This window comes from Idiotropiscis lumnitzeri, chromosome 10 (assembly GCF_059441095.1).
Source record: "Idiotropiscis lumnitzeri isolate Australia: NSW breed Sydney's pygmy pipehorse chromosome 10, RoL_Ilum_1.0, whole genome shotgun sequence".
Taxonomy (NCBI): Eukaryota; Metazoa; Chordata; class Actinopteri; order Syngnathiformes; family Syngnathidae; genus Idiotropiscis; species Idiotropiscis lumnitzeri.
In genome coordinates, this window is record NC_142400.1 from 8304923 (window position 1) to 8322066 (window position 17144).

At 40.0% G+C, this 17144-nt stretch overlaps 1 protein-coding gene across 2 annotated transcripts; it reads right to left on the reverse strand.

Annotated features, from left to right (window-relative positions):
* Window positions 1–848: 848 nt before the first annotated feature.
* flad1 (flavin adenine dinucleotide synthetase 1) lies at window positions 849–6958 on the reverse strand. 2 transcript variants are annotated; one of them, XM_088305939.1, is made up of 11 exons: window positions 6806–6958; window positions 6395–6469; window positions 5279–5423; window positions 4485–4862; window positions 3486–3599; window positions 3142–3409; window positions 2519–2666; window positions 2239–2337; window positions 1707–1896; window positions 1254–1327; window positions 849–1154 (listed from the first exon to the last, which is right to left on the reverse strand). In XM_088305939.1, exons 2-11 carry the CDS (start codon window positions 6400–6402, stop codon window positions 1019–1021), a joined length of 1560 nt encoding a protein of 519 aa, XP_088162065.1. In that variant the 5' UTR covers window positions 6403–6469; window positions 6806–6958; the 3' UTR covers window positions 849–1018. The 2 variants fall into 2 exon arrangements, with proteins under 2 accessions (XP_088162065.1, XP_088162064.1); XM_088305938.1 differs by lacking the exon at window positions 6395–6469 and having other exon boundaries at window positions 6806–6902.
* Between the last annotated feature and the right edge of the window lie 10186 nt (window positions 6959–17144).

A 17144-nucleotide genomic window follows, 5' to 3' on the forward strand; every position in this document is an offset into this window, starting at 1 on the left:
GAGAAATTACCTTTTAATTGCTTGCATCGAAATAGTTCAGTCTTTGAAGTGTCCTGCCACCCATCAAGAGTGAAATTAAACAACCAAGCAAATCCTTTATCTGCCAGGTTCTAAAAAATGTGTCAAGTGAGCGAGCTGTTCTTCACTGTGCAATGTAATAGTGGCACTAATTTACATAACAGATACCCAGATTAGGTAAATATGCCAGTGGCGGCTTCACAACGCATTTGCAGCCTGGATAGAAAGTGCTGAACATCTGTTCTGGATGGAAGTTAGGAAATCTCCAGAAGTTGCCAATAACATCACAATAAGCTGCTCGATTTGTTAAAGGTCACTTTAAAACATAAATACATAAAAGAGTTGCTTGAGAAGTCATAAAAGTCTCATTAGCAACACGGTCACTAATTGAGCTCCACCCCCAGTTGTCATGGTGACAAAATTAATATCCTGCATTGTACGAGACAGAACCGCCTCCCAAAACAGTGTCATTTGAACCAAGTGAATATCAAGCTCTTTCGCTCCAGTCATGAAAAATAGGAGCAACAGTGTTGCATTTACATTTTACTTACTTCAATGTACTTACCCATTACCGTTATTTGATTTTGAGCTGCGTATTGATTAAGTACCTGCCAGTTTCATATTTAATGGTGTGCATCGCCTCTAAAAACAGCATTATTTGCATATTATCCGTGGAATATGTATGATGCGCTGGGATGGCTCAATCCGTGTTTGCGAGGGAACTGTTATTTCTAGTTATACAGTGATGAAAGGCATCGATTGAATAGCGCGACAATCAATTCATGCACATGCTAAATCATTGTATTTTGAAATAGTCACATGACCATAGATAAAGACGACTTGATGGATGCTTTATTCAGCAGCGTAAAAAGCTTATGGATCAGTAACATACACAACTTTGCACGTACGCACGACTTTTTTGGGCTAGTTCTGTTCATGAATGGAAGTTTAAAAAATAAAAACACACACACGCCCATGATTGTGTGAAGGTGAGATAGTGTCAGACACGAGAGTTGCGTTCCTCTTCTTCGTTTTTTAGTAGGTAGGCTGGCTGGTAGCGCTTTACCCCCCTGCCATCGACCACCTGCAGCGCTTTGTTTCGACACGTGTTGTCCATGCTGCCCAGTGACGTGTACCTACGCGGGAGTGGGGGGGGGACAAAAAATTACGCCATTAAAGATGTGAAATTAATGGAGGACACTGTGGTTACACAAAATGACTGACTATGTTCTTACCCTTTATCATAAAGAATGCAGTAGGGAACGTATAACGTCCTCAAGAAGGACCATATGTTGTGATAAGTCCAATCCTGTGTTGAAAGAAGTCACATTTAAATGGCTTACAATTCATCTGTCATTCATTTCACACTGAGAATTTTAACTCACTAACTAACTCTAATTTTTTTGCTTTGTAGTTTCTGTGTTTCTATAATCATATAACACAATATTGTGTGACCGGTGAAAGATCAGTTAGAATGCTCTAATAAATAATATCCTGCAGGACAAATTTATGAAGAGACATAGTGTAAATGTAGTGCAAAATGTTTGTATCATTGCTATCTAATAAAAATGATTTAGCCCGTTCTGTTTTTATATATAATACAAAAAAAATTAAAAATTGGAGCTCCTTGTTTTTCATTGGATGATGCAACGCTATTCAAGTCTATTTGTGTTGGGTGTGTTACTGACCAGTAAAGGATTGACCCTCATATAAGGCGGCCAGTCAGGGTCAGTGGGACACATGGGGGTGAGTGTGTGCGAGTAAGGGTCGCTCCTCCTTGTGCCCATCAAGACGGCTTTTAGCTCGGGCCTCCTTTCCTGTACCTCGCTCAGCGCCTGCCGAATACTGCCCTCCACAGAAAACAGATCCAAGTCGTACCTGAGAGAGGAACGTTGCCAAATAATTATATATATATATATATATATATATATATATAATTTTAACCATATTCACATTATACTGCTAAACCACTACTTATACTTCTATGACGGGTAATAATAATGTGTTATATTACCTCAAAATGTCGTATTTCTGTGCCATCTAAAACCGAGGACCTCTCGTGATCAAGGTTTTTAATCTTAGCCAATTATTCCAAACATGATTGACCTCAATGGGAAATGTTTTGAGTAGATTCACGGAATGGATTGTGGCCGACCTCTTTACTGTCCTCAGTTTGAATGCAGCGTATGTAAGCACTTTCGAGTAGATTGATGACTTCACCTTTTTATAGTATCCTGAAGGAACCGCTCCATTTCGGAGAATGGAGAGACGATGCGAATGTAAAGAGCTTTCACCTTGTCTTTACTGTCCGGGTAGCGCCTGAAAGCAGAAATGAGACATAAAAACAAATAAATAACAGCAATAACAAGACACAGATTCCTTGTCACTATCTCCCCAAACGTGTCCAGTGTCATGTTTCGCTTTTAGAATCCTCATTTCATCTTATGTCTCAGATCATTTGTCTTGTCTACAGCTCGGTGTTCGGCGCTCCTTCTTTTACCTCTTCAGTGCCGCGTAGTAGAGATGCAAGAGCGCTGTGCAGTCTTTGCCGCCGTTAAAGCCGACGCAGACTTCCTCCGTGGAATACTGATCCAGCGCTGCCTCGACTGTTTTCAGCGCAGACGCAACTTTCTCGCCCAGCGGTGAGCCTGCGGGAATAGAGACCGGCCGTGAGAAGATTATTCAAGAATGTCAGCGTAATTTGTAACCCCAATATTCCTGCTATCCCCTTTCAATCTTAACTGAGAATTTTATTTACTTTGACAGATTTAAATCTTTCGTCATCAGGCCAAGTTGCGATACCAGGTTATAAGACATCTGATGAGCCAGACCACTGACATTCTACATGGTGACAAAAAATAATCAGGAATAATATTTTATTTCATTGATTTTTTTATTTTAATCAGCAAATTTACTGGTCGCAAAGTACAATAATGTGTAGTTTCAAACTGATTTATTTTTATTTTTTTTAAACATACTCAATCTGTACCAAAACAAAGAATGTGTCACTTTGAAGTCAAAAGGAAATACGGCATTAAAAATTGAAAATAATTGCAATCTGTAAATACAACAAATAGTGAGACAGTTGAAAAAGGCTGGTGCCCGCCGCTTTATTTCTCTTACCGCTGTTGGCTAACATGTACACCTCAGCAGTGGCGATGGACACCGGGTCCTTCACTAAAGGCACCACGCTTCCCTCAGGCAGCTCATCAATCAGCTGTGCCCGAGCTTTGTCCACCACCTCCTGGCTGTCCGAGTCCAGGACCAGCTTGACCCGGTGGTAGTTGCTCAGCCAGTCAGGGTAAGAGCCGAGAGCCACCTTGCGCCCCCAGGAGGCCTGCAGCTTGGTGAGCACGGGGGCAATCCCAGTCTCATCCTCAGCCACAAACACCTACAAACAATTCAGTCCCGGTTAGCCATCAGAATTTATATCATAAATAGAAAACCGTTCTGATCGCGAGGCTTACCTCACGAGTGTGAAAAGTGGTCCCTGAACTAGCAAAAAGGTGTTCCAAACCAGTAAAGGCTCTTTCCATTAAAGATGGGATTCCTGGAAAGATGTATACGTTACGTACGCTCACCTGGGGGAGAAAAAAAAAAAACACATCGAAGCAAAATGGCTTTTCATCAGTTTCTCATCTTTACTCACACAGCCATACAAACGTTGCCAACTCAAAACCCAGTCGTCAGCCACACGCACATCTCAAAGTCATAATTGCATGGATTTTTCTTTCCTTTTGGCACTCGAAATGGTTAATAGGGCCGGCCGGTGGTAACAGCTGTACATGGCAATGTTTGAGACTCGCGGAAAAAGCTGCAAAGCGTAATGTTGCAAACTGTAATTTGCTATTTGGGTCAGGAAGGCCTGATATCCACTCAAGGGGGAAAGAAATTACAAAGCATTTTGAATCCTAATCTTGATGCATCGGGTTCTTCTGATTTATAAAGTTACGCAACAAGGACCTCAGATGCACACATTTTAATTTTAAAAATATATCAAGTCAAGTCAATAGAAGGATACAAAATAATTTCCACTGAAGGCAGCCTTTGTAAAGTGGAGAAAATATGGCACAGTGACACTGTGACATTACAGAGAACTGTTCGTCCCTCTGAAATTGTTCAAATGATTATTAGAAGAGTGGGAAAAATATGTGATCACTTTTCACACTCACAAATTTCGCATTCTGTGCGTGGTCACGTTGTGTGTGACGTACCAAAGCTGCATCACAATTGGCAACAAGCATAAAAGTGGTCGAGACTGACCTAGATACTAATTTTTGTACTTTAAATGCTCTGGTGGTTTTCTCCATGGAAAATATGGGAGAGCACAGCAAGCGCACGATGAAGTGATGGAAATGGAAGTGTCAGTGGAAGACGCAAATCAGCACTCGGTATTTAGCCACATTTTCTATGACATTTTGATTCGCACATTCAAAGAATTTCTAAGTCATCCTGTGCTCACCCACCAACGGATAGCGGAGGGGTTTTCCCGTCTGAGCATCCGTTCCAAAGTTGAGTTTGGCTGATCTGGGCACCATGGCCAACTTCATGGCCGGGCTGCTTTTGTCCACCACGCCAAAAAACTCCTCCACCAGCCGTGAGAGCTCAGGATGGGAATAGACCTCCTCCTGGAAGGCCATCGCGACGCTCTCAAAGGTAACGTCATCATGGGTGGGCCCAATGCCCCCCGAGGTGATGAGGTGGGTGTGCTGAGAAGAAAGGAGAGCCACTTCTTTGGCGATAACCTCCTGGACGTCCGGGATGACTGTGATGCGCTGCACGGACACGCCGAGCTTCCGCAACGCTCGGGTAAGAAAGGCGCTGTTGGTGTCCACCGTGTGGCCCTGAGGAACACAAGATCAAAGGTGGTTGTCATAGACAAAGATTTAAATGATGACTTCACGGTCTTGCGAGATGAAATTCAAACAATCAGAGGAGGGGGAGACATGACATTGGACTTTCAAAGACTTGTCACAATCATGACTTGTGACAGAATTAATGGGGAATTATTTTGAATCCAAGAACATCTGTCACATTCACAGTTGGGAAATACTGATCAAACAACGAATCATCCATCCATCCATTTTTATGACAAAACGTCATAGGACACCAGCTGACTGGGTACATGCCGAACTTATCGCCAGCTAACTGGGCATGAACCTTCACGTTACCAACGATGGACAATGTAGTCTTCATGTTTTAGGAATGTTGAGGGAAGACAATTCCAAATGATCCAACCTCTGTTCCGCTGGATTCTCACCTTGAGTATCTCATCCCCGATGATGAGGATGGCCGCAGTCGGAACCTCCCCATTGGCCGCGGCGGTGGACATAGCTACTTTGCCCAGCTGAGCCGCCAGTGTCCTCACACGCACCTCCGCTCGACTCAGCCTCAAAAAACCCGGGCTATGAGACAACAGGAATATGTGAGCGACATCAGATATTTATCCAGCATTTTATTCAGTACGCAACCATGATTTAATGAAATTCAATATAAAAGCTCTGCCTGAGCATAGTTTAAATGTGTTTATCATTGTGGTACACATTGCGAATATTTTAGCAGGGGTGGCCAGAAAGGCCTTCTCGGATTGCCTGACACTATCAAAAACACGGTCCTACATTTACAAACCCGAAATTTTAAATTTTGTTCCATTAAATAAAATTACCTTATTCTCAATCGTATATTCTCTTAATTTCAAAGGCTTTCTTTTGGCTAATTTCTATGAATATGTGTGCAGTATGTGGATGTTAAGTTTTTCTTTCATTTATTTTTTCGGTCCAATCAGACTTGGGCCTCAATGTGTTGCCGTGTCCATATTATCTGCTTGGGCCTTCAGAATTAGTCATTCTCTAATTATTAATTATTCCTTTAACCAATTAAATTTCAAATTCACCTGTTGAGGGACAACAACATCATAATACATTTAATAAACATTATCTATGTGAATTGTGACGTATTTATATTTTTTAAATGTCTTGGACGTAAAGATTAATTCTAAACTGCTCCAGATAATGAATGCACCATTGCATTGCATTTTTGTACAATATTGATGGTTTCTATAATTGCAACATGATAGTGGTGGTGATTAAGAGGTGGATTAAGTTACTCAACGCCCCACTGAAGGCCCGGGTTCTAACTGCATTGCACACCATTGTATTTTAGTAATATTTAGCTCCAAAACGCTTATTCCCAATGGCCTCTTCTGGGTCAAATGATTAGAAACACCACTCATTACGATAAACTCGGTGCAGTTTGCGCCATTCTACACCTAATAGTTTTGTATGCAGCTCGTGTATTTGGATATCATTCAATTAGTCCTGGAGTACTTAATGCTCAGCCCAGTGAGTGTTTGTACTGCATGGAATTTGAATCTTACATCAACATGAAGAATCCATCGGCAGTGTCTTTTATTAATATACAACTCAGCCCTTCTTGAGTTTCTTAACAGCTCCTTCAAGGAAGAGACAGTGAGAGGAATATTAGAAGAAGGTTGTGCAATACTTATGATCATACAGGCGATCGTTTATGACGTATTTTGTCTGAGCTACTAAATTTGGATTTTTGACACTTTAATGTGACCATTAGACTAACATTAATTTAACAATGTTAATCTGTCTCCTTGCTTGACATGACCCAGCGATAGCATGTTAGCAACGGGCGCGCTAGCTGGCAAACGCCACTCTGCTCCGTTCGTAGCGTTTTATCCACTCAATTTGCTCACGAGCAATAAAGTAAACTATGTGTGATCATAGTTAGCAGATATAATCGATGAATATAAGAAAATTACCGGTGTCGCATGTGGTCCTCCGCGGAACAGCTGCGGTCACATGTCATTCAAATTGCGTAACAGACTTCGTCCAATCATCGAAACGAAATTGGGTCTTTTTGGCAAGGGAGCCAATCAAGTTTACGAAGGCGGGTCTTACTGTGAATATGCGGAAGTAAACAATGAGTGTCCTGTCATCCATTCGTTCGAGGACTGTGAAAGAACTTCTGATTTATTCGAATTATATAAACCAAGGGACAACTATGAGCAACCCTTTGACGTTTGACTAATTCACATATCGTTCGACAACTTCGAGTCGGTACAGACTCGTGCATAACGGTGCCTAATTATACTCGAGTAACCTTGAGCACCTCCTTTGGTTGGAGGAGCTACTACATGATTTCTGAATGTTCAGTTATTTGCCTGGCCTGTGTGTGGCGCAATGTTTGCAATGTAAAACTGGATGGAAACTGAATTAATTCACTAGTATTAGCATACATATTTGAATGAAAGATTAATGGATACAAATAAAGCAATTTAAACATTTTTGACTACACTATGATATTTCTTAAAAAATCAAATAAAATCACCAGATCCTTTCCCAAATAATTAAAAATATATGTAATAAATTGTATGTTTCTTTTCTCATGTTGCAAATTTTAATGAATAGCACAATGACTATATTAATGAAATATTTTAACTGAAACGTTTTCAAAGCCAGTGAACCCATTTACTATTACTGCAAGCCATATTCAGTGAGATACTACAGAGACACACTTTACATGTGGACAAACTTTTGTGATTGTTTATAAGATAAAATACCATTTTCATGAAATAAATCGTATTTGCAGTATAATGTAATATACTTTTATTTTAACTAGTTAGTTACCAATTTCATTTCATTGTTTATTATCTACATAAAATAATTAACTACTCTTAATTAATAAGAATAAACTTCTGAATAAATTAATTTGAATTAAACTAGGAAAAATGTCAAAATTCTGTGCAACGATTGTTCATGGGCTCTTGATAATGTTAATGATTTGGGTTCTGGATTAAAAATGTAATTTTAAATTAAAATTGAAATCTGAAATTATGAATGAGAAATTAAAATAAACATTTGCAAGAAAAAGTCATGAATTTAAATTAACTGATAAAGATAGTATCTTTTGTTGAGATTCTAATGATACAGCACAATAATCAAATAATTTAATTCAACCTTTAATTAATCAATCTTTCACGTCTTTAACCACCTTTGCTGTCACTATATACCAACATTGATTAAAAGTCCTACCTTAAATATCTATCTATTAAAAATACACACAAAAAACATCAATAGAAAATAAATGTATGTTTTAATTAAAAATAAATAGATTCAAAGATTTTGTCCACTTGGGTTTATGCAATGTAATTTCGGTGATCGTTTCATCGTGGTAAATGAATGAATTTAAAAAAATGGGGGGGGGGATATAAACGTGTCACCATACACAGCAGATTTGAAAATCAAGATAAAGACGACAAGCAGATGTTCTCAGGCAGCGGTAGCGTTCGAGGAAATGAAAACTTTCCATTTCTTCATTTTTTTCCGCGTTGTGAAACTTTTTCTTTTTGCGTTTTCTGCAATCTCAATGAGGCGCGCGATGGGATTTCTGCTATTACGCAATCTTGTCCGTTCCGCCAGGTGCACGCTGCGCACGCGCACACGCACTTGCGCGCCGATGACGTCAGGCCCTTGTTCACGGAAGTCGTGACCGTGTTAGGAGGAGGAGGAGGAGGAGGGGGGTGGAGTAAAGGAAGGGGGAGGGGCGGGGGCAGAAAAGCGAGAGGAAAGAAGAAGGGGTAGAAGTCACATCTCTTATGAACTTATTAAAAAAGTTGGTGGACGTTCCGACCTTCCACCTACTGTCCCGTTTCATGATATTAGCCGTGAGCGTGTGCAGCGGCGGCGGAAGTTCTGCGGGCAGGACGAGGCAGAAGGAGGAAGAGAGCTGGTGAGTTCAAAGTTGACCACTTCTCTCTCTCTCTCTCTCTCTCTCTCTCTCCCCCCCTCTATCTCTTTCTCTTAGTCGCTCTCTCTCTCTCTCTTTCTGGATTCGGAATGTGCAGCGGTTGTTGTGCATGTCCACACACTTGAGTTAGTTCTGTTCCGCGTGTGCCAGTAATGGCCACCTGGTCGCCGTGAAAGTGACTCACGCGAGCCAAAATGTTGAACTTTTGAGCTGTCATTTGCACTGATGTCAAGGAAGAAGTCACACTCGTATTGCATTATCCTGTAACCCTGGACAAGCCAACTAGATCGTGTCTAGACGACTAAGTGGCTAGTGTTCCATTTTTGCACGAAAGAAAGCCCGAACCTGATGAAATGAGGCTTAGTTGTGCATATTGGTCTTCTTTTATTTTCGGATAGTGGCCAGGTGAAGCCGCTTATAACATAATTGTTTTTGATTGAATAATAATAAAAAAAAAGTCACGAGGGATGTCAATACTGTCAGTCTGTATGCTACACGACTTTCTCATAAAAATGTGCCGATACTGTGACACGGGTACCACTTCATAGCCTGACTTATAGATAACTCTGATAAGATGAACAGCATTAGTGCTGAACAATTAATGGGATTGAATTGAGCATTGCAAAGGTTGCAATTTGAAGAGGAAAAAACACTTTAGTTTGGATGTATTTTTTTTTTATGTAGTGTCCTGATTAATTCAGTGTTTAAGAATTGCAGTCCACATATTTACATAACATTGTTTTATGAAAACGGAAATGTTTAAGTGATCCACAGATTTGTTTGCATTATTTTTGCAATCTGATTTACGACTTACTGACTTATGTTTACGTCACTCTTGGTTTGTAGAGTTGAGTGATGTAGTCGTGGTGATATTGATACTCACAGGTGATGGCAATCCTTATAGATTTCAGCCACAACTGCCAAGAATATTTTAATATATATTAATATTTTATAAGAAAAGCCAGGCTTCTCACAGGCTTCTTTAAAAAAAAAAATGGTTCTGCCTGATCACATGTTTTCTTAAAACAATGACACACGTCGTGCAACAAATCGGAGTATTGTTTATAACGACAATTAAAGTGGCATTGCTTGTTTGATTTTCCAGCTGCATGCTTGAAAAAGAGGAACCCGCGGGTCACCACTCCACTCCCTTAGGTGTTCTGTGTCTAAATTCGTCTTGTCAGTTAGATTAACATTTAGTTTTGATTGACGCTGTCAGGCAGGAGTTGGTCAGAAGTGTTAAAGGCACCATGAAAGCGTGAGAATGTGTTTTCATATATTTACAAGTGCAGAACATGTGTTGTGATTGATTTACATCACCAGGGAACTCTTGTATTGACCCCGCCTGAAGAAAAGAAAAGGATCATTTTAACATTCTCAGTGGTATGTCAGGACCGTTGTAAAACACGACTTTAATGCAAACAAATGACGACACAGACAGTGGATTTAATAAGTTTGCACACCCTTTCGCTACTGCAAGTTGTTTGTGGTATTACTTTGTAAAAAGGAGACTAAGATAAATCATTTTAGAACAAATGTGCAAATGCCAAATGCACATCCTCTTTAGTGGGGATGTGTCTCCGTTCAGAATGGACTATAAGCATGGCGACATGTGAATCATTTCCGGCGGAAAGGTTCGGTAGCGCACGAGTTTCAAGCGACTGGGATGCAATTTTATGGAAAAATAATCTCATTCTTTAAATTTGTAATAATGTGTAATATGTCTTTTCAACAGTTCGGTGCTGGTGTTTTTCAACAATGACACTTCATCAACAGTTTTGAAAAAATGAATGTGTGCCGCACGCTATGTTCACCCACTCAACTCATCTTTTTATTTCAACACGTTTAACAGTGACCTGCACTATAAAAGAGATGAAAAGAAAGAATAAGATTAAACCGTGAAAGTCTTAAATCCACACGGATTTGCATGCACTGTGAAATCGAGAATGGCTGATTAAATAAAATATAGATCCTCTGATCGCTACACTGAGATTTGGGTAAACTGTAGAAATGTAATTTCTTAAGGCATTTACTGTAACTTTATGTAATTCCAGCAGACAGCGAGCACACTTTGAAGCGTTTGATGCTGACGATTGTTATCGCTGCGTTTGCCCGGCAACCGGATGTGAGCGCGCCTCTTTAACCCAAACACGGAAATGCTGCGTCCATAGTCCGACACGCATTGACATCACATTGCCCTTTGCTTTATATGTCGAAAACCTTTGACAGGGGTGTGTAGACTTTTTATATCCGCCAGATGCCACATAGCCAGTGGGCTGCTAGTTTGCTGCCAGCTAGCTTGTGAAGCTAATGTTGGCCAGTTGACTTTACTGTCAGGATTCATCGTAACTTTGTCTCTTCTTTTAGCACCCATTGTGGAATCAGGTCCGTCTTTTGGAATGAGTGTTGCTAAAAGCGAAAGAAAAAAACCCCAAATATTCCAATTTCCTCCTTTGACAGTTTTTGAATTAAGCTCTGCTGCGCTAAGCTAATATGCTAACGTTAACCCTCTAGCTTTTATGCAACTTTGAGGGCATATTTCTTCCCAAAAAACGTCTCAGTGTGAAGGCATTTGTGTGTACTGAATAACGCTAGTTGTTGGAAATCTTGGCACTGATAACAGAACTCGGGATGTGTATTTGACTAAATTTACTTGATTCACCAAGTGGATGGATCTTGGTTCAAATCTCAGCTCAGGCTCTCCTGTGTATGTGGCTTGTGCTCCCACATTCCAAACGCATGCACTTGAGGTTAACTGAAGACTAAATTGTTCATAGGTGTGCAAACGGTTGTCTATACGTGCACTGCGACAAACTGGTTGAGACTGAATCAACGAGTAGCAAGCAGCGCTACTTCAAGACAAATTCCCAGCTTCACACGTTCATCAAATTGTTGATGACCAATTACTAGATTATTATGCCCCGCCCCAGTCGGCACTCCTTGCGTTTATTCGGAAATGTATTGTTTCCAAATTGCACAGATGGAACGTTCCCAGTTTAAACCAATAACTGCAAGTCAAAGCCAACACTAAGATTGTGTTTATGGTTCACCACTCCCGCTTTGTGCCTCCTCGGAGACAAAAGAACAGCTTAAATTCGCCACAAAGAGGTGACCGGCAGATTATTATGGAAAGCGACTGAAAAGGACACAGGATGATTGAGGCCACTCAAGACAGCGGGCCCGGGGCTCTTATCAGGGTCAGCCACACCGCTCGCTGACGTGATATTATATACAGTCAAGCTATCGATGTTGATGAAATGGAGAGGGTGACAGCTGATCCCAAAAAATGGGTGATTCGGACGTGTCAAGAGTCAGACAAACGACACGTACAGGCCCAAAGCAACAGAGACAGATAGACGGCAATCTCAGGGCGCTCTAACGCAGAAATGGGCGCAATCCAAAAAATCCACTTGATTAAAATTGGACCTGTCCAATCGAGCATCAATCAAACAGTGAAGGTTTCCCTCCTGACTCCTGACTGACGGGACGGCGTGACATTTGAGATGGTTTCTGCTTCCTTTTTGCCAAGTTGTGAGTAAGAGTGCGATGCTATCAATCGAAAAGAGCGACGACTTACTTGCCATAAACTTGAGGAGACGTCAACAGGATGTAATACAATTTGATGTATTTGTCTGTCAGTGTGGGTGTATTGTGGCGACAGAATGTGAGTTTGTTTTCAAGGTCGTAGCATGTAGTCGTCCGTCTCGACCGCAAACAATGGGCCACAGCTGCATTTCCCCCAGCGCAGCGCAGTCGAGTGTCATTTTTATTATTTTTAATTGGATGAACAGTGAAGCCTTTAAGATCCAACAGGAGTTAATGGGGAAGAGATATAATCGGTTGCAGGGTTGAATTGCGGCCGCCATAAAACCGTCATTATACTCTCATGGGTAATTTTCAAAGTCAAATGTAAAAAATAATTGTCATCGGGGCTGGGTGGTTACTCAATGTTGTCGATTAATTAAACTTGGTAGTTAGGATGATTTTATTTTTTTAATGTATTTTTCATACTGGTAGCTTCCATTGATCAAAGCAATTTAATACTAAAAACTTGAAAGAAAGCCAGTTTGAGATACGGAGAAATCAAGAAAACAAAACTGTCATTTGCTTTTTATACAAGTAAACGATAAAATACAAAATTTTGTGGAAATAATCCGATTTTATTTTGAGACTATTTCTCGCCGCTCTGCTATAAATTTGTGAATTGTGATTTAGGAGGAATCTGACTTGATTGTGTTTACAACTTGAACATCATGATCTCACTTTGGAGTAAAAAATATAAAATACCTCCAACCACAGTTTCTAGGGCGACTTAAAAAAAGACTTCCAAAGTAGCGAGATAAATAGTGTAGATTAGAGAATGCCGCAAAACGCAAATGGTGGATGCCTGTGTGGCTTTACAATGGAAAAACTTGAAGCACAAACACACTCGAAAAGGAATGAAGTACTTCCTCTCCCCTGCTTGTTTTGCAACTACTGCAATGTTCAACACTGTTTCTACTTTGGGAGGATGTCATCAACTAGAATGGTATAAAGTTGCTCGAAATTAGGACTAGGATACCATAAAATAATTTATCGGCATACAATCTTAACAACAATGTTAAAGATTTGTGTCAAGAATATTTTTACTGCAGGGGTTGCACGACTTTTGATTACTCATAGTTGACGCTCAGACGGTGATAGTTGAGTTGACATTGTGTAATTGATGACGTCATTGGAGATATTCAGTTATTAACTTGCTCACCGCACAACTGTGTGCGTTCCACCTCAAAACACAAGCTGGTGCACTCGCTTATCCAATCATGTTGTGACACCTACATGGCCTCAGACAGAATTTACGTAACAAAACTGCAGTGCAACTACAGTGCGATAATAATAAAATGAAATAAAAAAAAAACATCACAGAAGGAAGGAATCATTTACTACGGATAATATTTTTTTTTATATTTATCGTAACAGCACCCGCATTTGTGTTGCGTAGTTTATTACCATATTTTTCGGACCCTTGAGCATACCGTATCATTTGGCGCAATATCTTTTTTAAAATTGTTTCATACATATTCATTTATTGAACAAAACACTTTTAATCATTAAATCATTTTAAGAAAACATTGCCTTGTCAAGCTGGTGACCGGTAGTTGTGTTATTGTTTTGGCTAATGCTAAAGGCTATCTTGGTTGGCAAATGTTTGTCAGTTAGCCATAGCGGCTGTCTTTTCAGACGCTGTCGCCTTTCTGCTTTTACTATATTTGAGGATAAACTTGCATATTTTGCAAGTGACCATGCCACAGATCTTATTTCTAGTTAAATATTTACACACGCTTGAGGCACCACTGTTAGTTGACCGCACGGAGCGACCGCGGTCTCACCTGTTGCTTTCTGCGAGGCGTCCATGTGTTTAAGGCCAAAAACATAATTGGCAGTTAGTTGTAAAGTCCACTAGTTGGTATTTATTGTATTAGTTATTTCATTTAAAATGTTGTGAGTAAAAATTAAGGAAGAATTGGGAACACTCAGTCCATTTTTTTTCATTTAGATTGGGAAAACAGTTCAGAAGATGTCTAAATAATCCAGTCCAATGTTGTGATTTTCTAAGTCTTCATCACAAATATCTATTTTTCAAATGAAGCATATCAAAACTCATTCATGACAATGAAAGTTGTTTGTTATTCATGTACAAAAAGGACAATACTCCAATTTTTGTCATCCAGATTTTCACTTCAGTTCATGTCATGTTAATATTTAACCACTTCCGCTTCTAATAGAGGAAGTTCCCCGTTGAGATTTATCTTTGGATTTGTGAGTGAGATGCCTACTTGGTATTTTTAATCATCACAATGTTTTTTTTTTTAAGGTTTGACATTGATTTTTAATCGGTAAATTTGTGATTCAGAGTTGGGCCAGGATTTCCGGTGTTTGGGGAAGCATGAGGCGCTTGACGCGACGGGGACGATGTAAGAGGAGAGAGGCCGGAAGGGAATGATGGAATCAGAGAGAGATGTGGGAGTGCGGTGGGGGGCAAACCCAAAATAGCCGGCTCACATGTTTGCAGCGTGCGCCGTGAGACGGGCAGACGGCGCTCTCTTGCTGAATGGCTAGCTGCCTAATCTAATCTTCTCACTTTACTCCAATTTTATTCAAATCAAATCATTTTTTCAACTAGAAAAGCCAAATAATAACGACAATGTACTGTTATCCGAATAAAGAAAACTCGTAAGTCTCTAAAAAGTTAGATTCTGAGCATAAAGAAAAATCCTAAAATTTAAACTTTCACAAAATAGTAATACCACGAGAAATAAACTTGTTATTATGGCCTGACTAATGGATTTCTTGCGATATTTGGCTGAATAAAGTACCAATAAACGATTTATCGGAAAATGTGTTTAAAAAAAAAAACTCTAGAATGACGAAAAAAAATGTTTTGCTCACTTAACGCTTCAGTATGTTTAACTTAATACCATATATAATAATACTTGGCGATTCTTATTTATTTTTATTTTTATTTATTGGGTGAGTGGTTGTTTAAATATCATTTCTGCCTTTTGTTGGAATGTGTGCGGAGAAAAATACATCAGCAAAAAAAATCTACCAATTTTTGTTCGTTTAAAGATCTAATCTCGTCTGATTATATCAGACGGCAGATTAATCGGTCGGGCCCATCTGATACGTATATTACAAATATTACAATTAAGTTATGATGTAAATAAACAATAATACATTTGCAAGGAAGTTAAATTTGACCTGAATACTGTTGTGATATTCTAAGAACAAAAAGTAATATGAAAGACCTTATGTGAATTCCGAGATTTGTTTCTTAATGTATGAGACTTTTTTTCAGTTTGAAGATAACTGCTGAAGAACTGAGAACTCTCTAATACGCAATTGTGAAGAAATATCATTAAACTGGCTTTCACCATATCAGTTTTCTGTGTTTTGGGGGCGTGGTTAAAAGGGTTTCCAATGACACACTTGGGCATGAGTTGCTACGGTCCCACTGTGTAAGAATTTGAGCTTCCCACTCAAATATTGGAGATTGTCATAAATTCAACGTCCGCCCGCTACGTAATTGTTGCCACCACAATGTGCAATTAACTTGCTTAACGATGCCTACATCCCAAAATTGCATTTTCCCCGCATGCTCCAATTTACAAAACAGCTTGGTGTTGGTATTTGGATTCCCAGGTTTTATGTTTATTTTGGGATATGTGAAGCAAGCGGAAACTAGGGACTCAAATGTCTATCATTTTATTTGAGCCAAAGGTTGCTGCATTAGAGTGCCTGATTCTTGGTCATGAGTGCATGTACATCACGGAGAGAATGTGGGCGAGATGCTACTTTAAAATTAGTTTCCTTGATTGTTTAATCGTACATACAGGAGAATCGTGAGATTGTCATCGTGAGAAAAACTCAGAATCGTTATCGAGTGGACCCATCGCACAGCAACGACAAAGCGGATCACGTTGTTGAAGTTGGTATGAGAATGATGAAAGTAATACCCCCCCCCTAATGCTGTGCTGTTCACAACTGTTTGATCTCAAGCTGACGAGCTGCAGCTGCCCGTCTCCTGCACGCTCGAAGACCGTGTGTCGTCGGGCGTGCCGAAACACAAGCATCCTACACACGCGCTCCTTTCAGTTAATTCCCATCATTCCCAAGCCCGTGTTCCGACACGCTCTTTGGATTATTGCCTCTCTGTCTCGCTCTTCAGACGTCCTCTCACTCTCTTACTCGCTCCCACTCAGTGTTGCGCTTGCACCGCTTAACATCGCGTCTCTGTGCATGATCTGCTTCTCATGGCGGCCCGCTGCGCGGTTCCACCGGGGAGCAATGCATGCCGGGAGGCGAGAAGCCGCACGTGGGGCGGCAACAGCAGCAGCAGTGGCGACGCACGCGCTTTGACTGGCTCGTGACTTGTCTGTTTGTCTGTCTTGTGCTTATGTGCACTTTGGTGTTTTTAGGGTGACAGACTCACAGGCAGCCGATGGAATATGTGGTAAGACGCACGCAATCACAAACACAGAGGGGCACTGTGGCAAAAAGGGTTGGCATAAAATGCCATTGGCAAATGTTTGATAGAAATGTCGCTTGTACAACAACTATTAGGCCACTCTGAAAACTATCATGAGACAAAGTTGAGAAAGTCGGAATATCATGAAGAATACGGGGCAATTTTAGAAAGTGTAAATATTGCAAAATAAAACTTTTAATCCTGATAACAGTAGGTTACAATGAGATTTTTTTTTTAATTAAATGAGAATAAATGTGTTGTCCAGCAAGAATATTTTTGTATTTATATTTTTTATGTTTTTTTTATTAGACTGTCATTTTACGAGAACAAAATTCAATTCCAC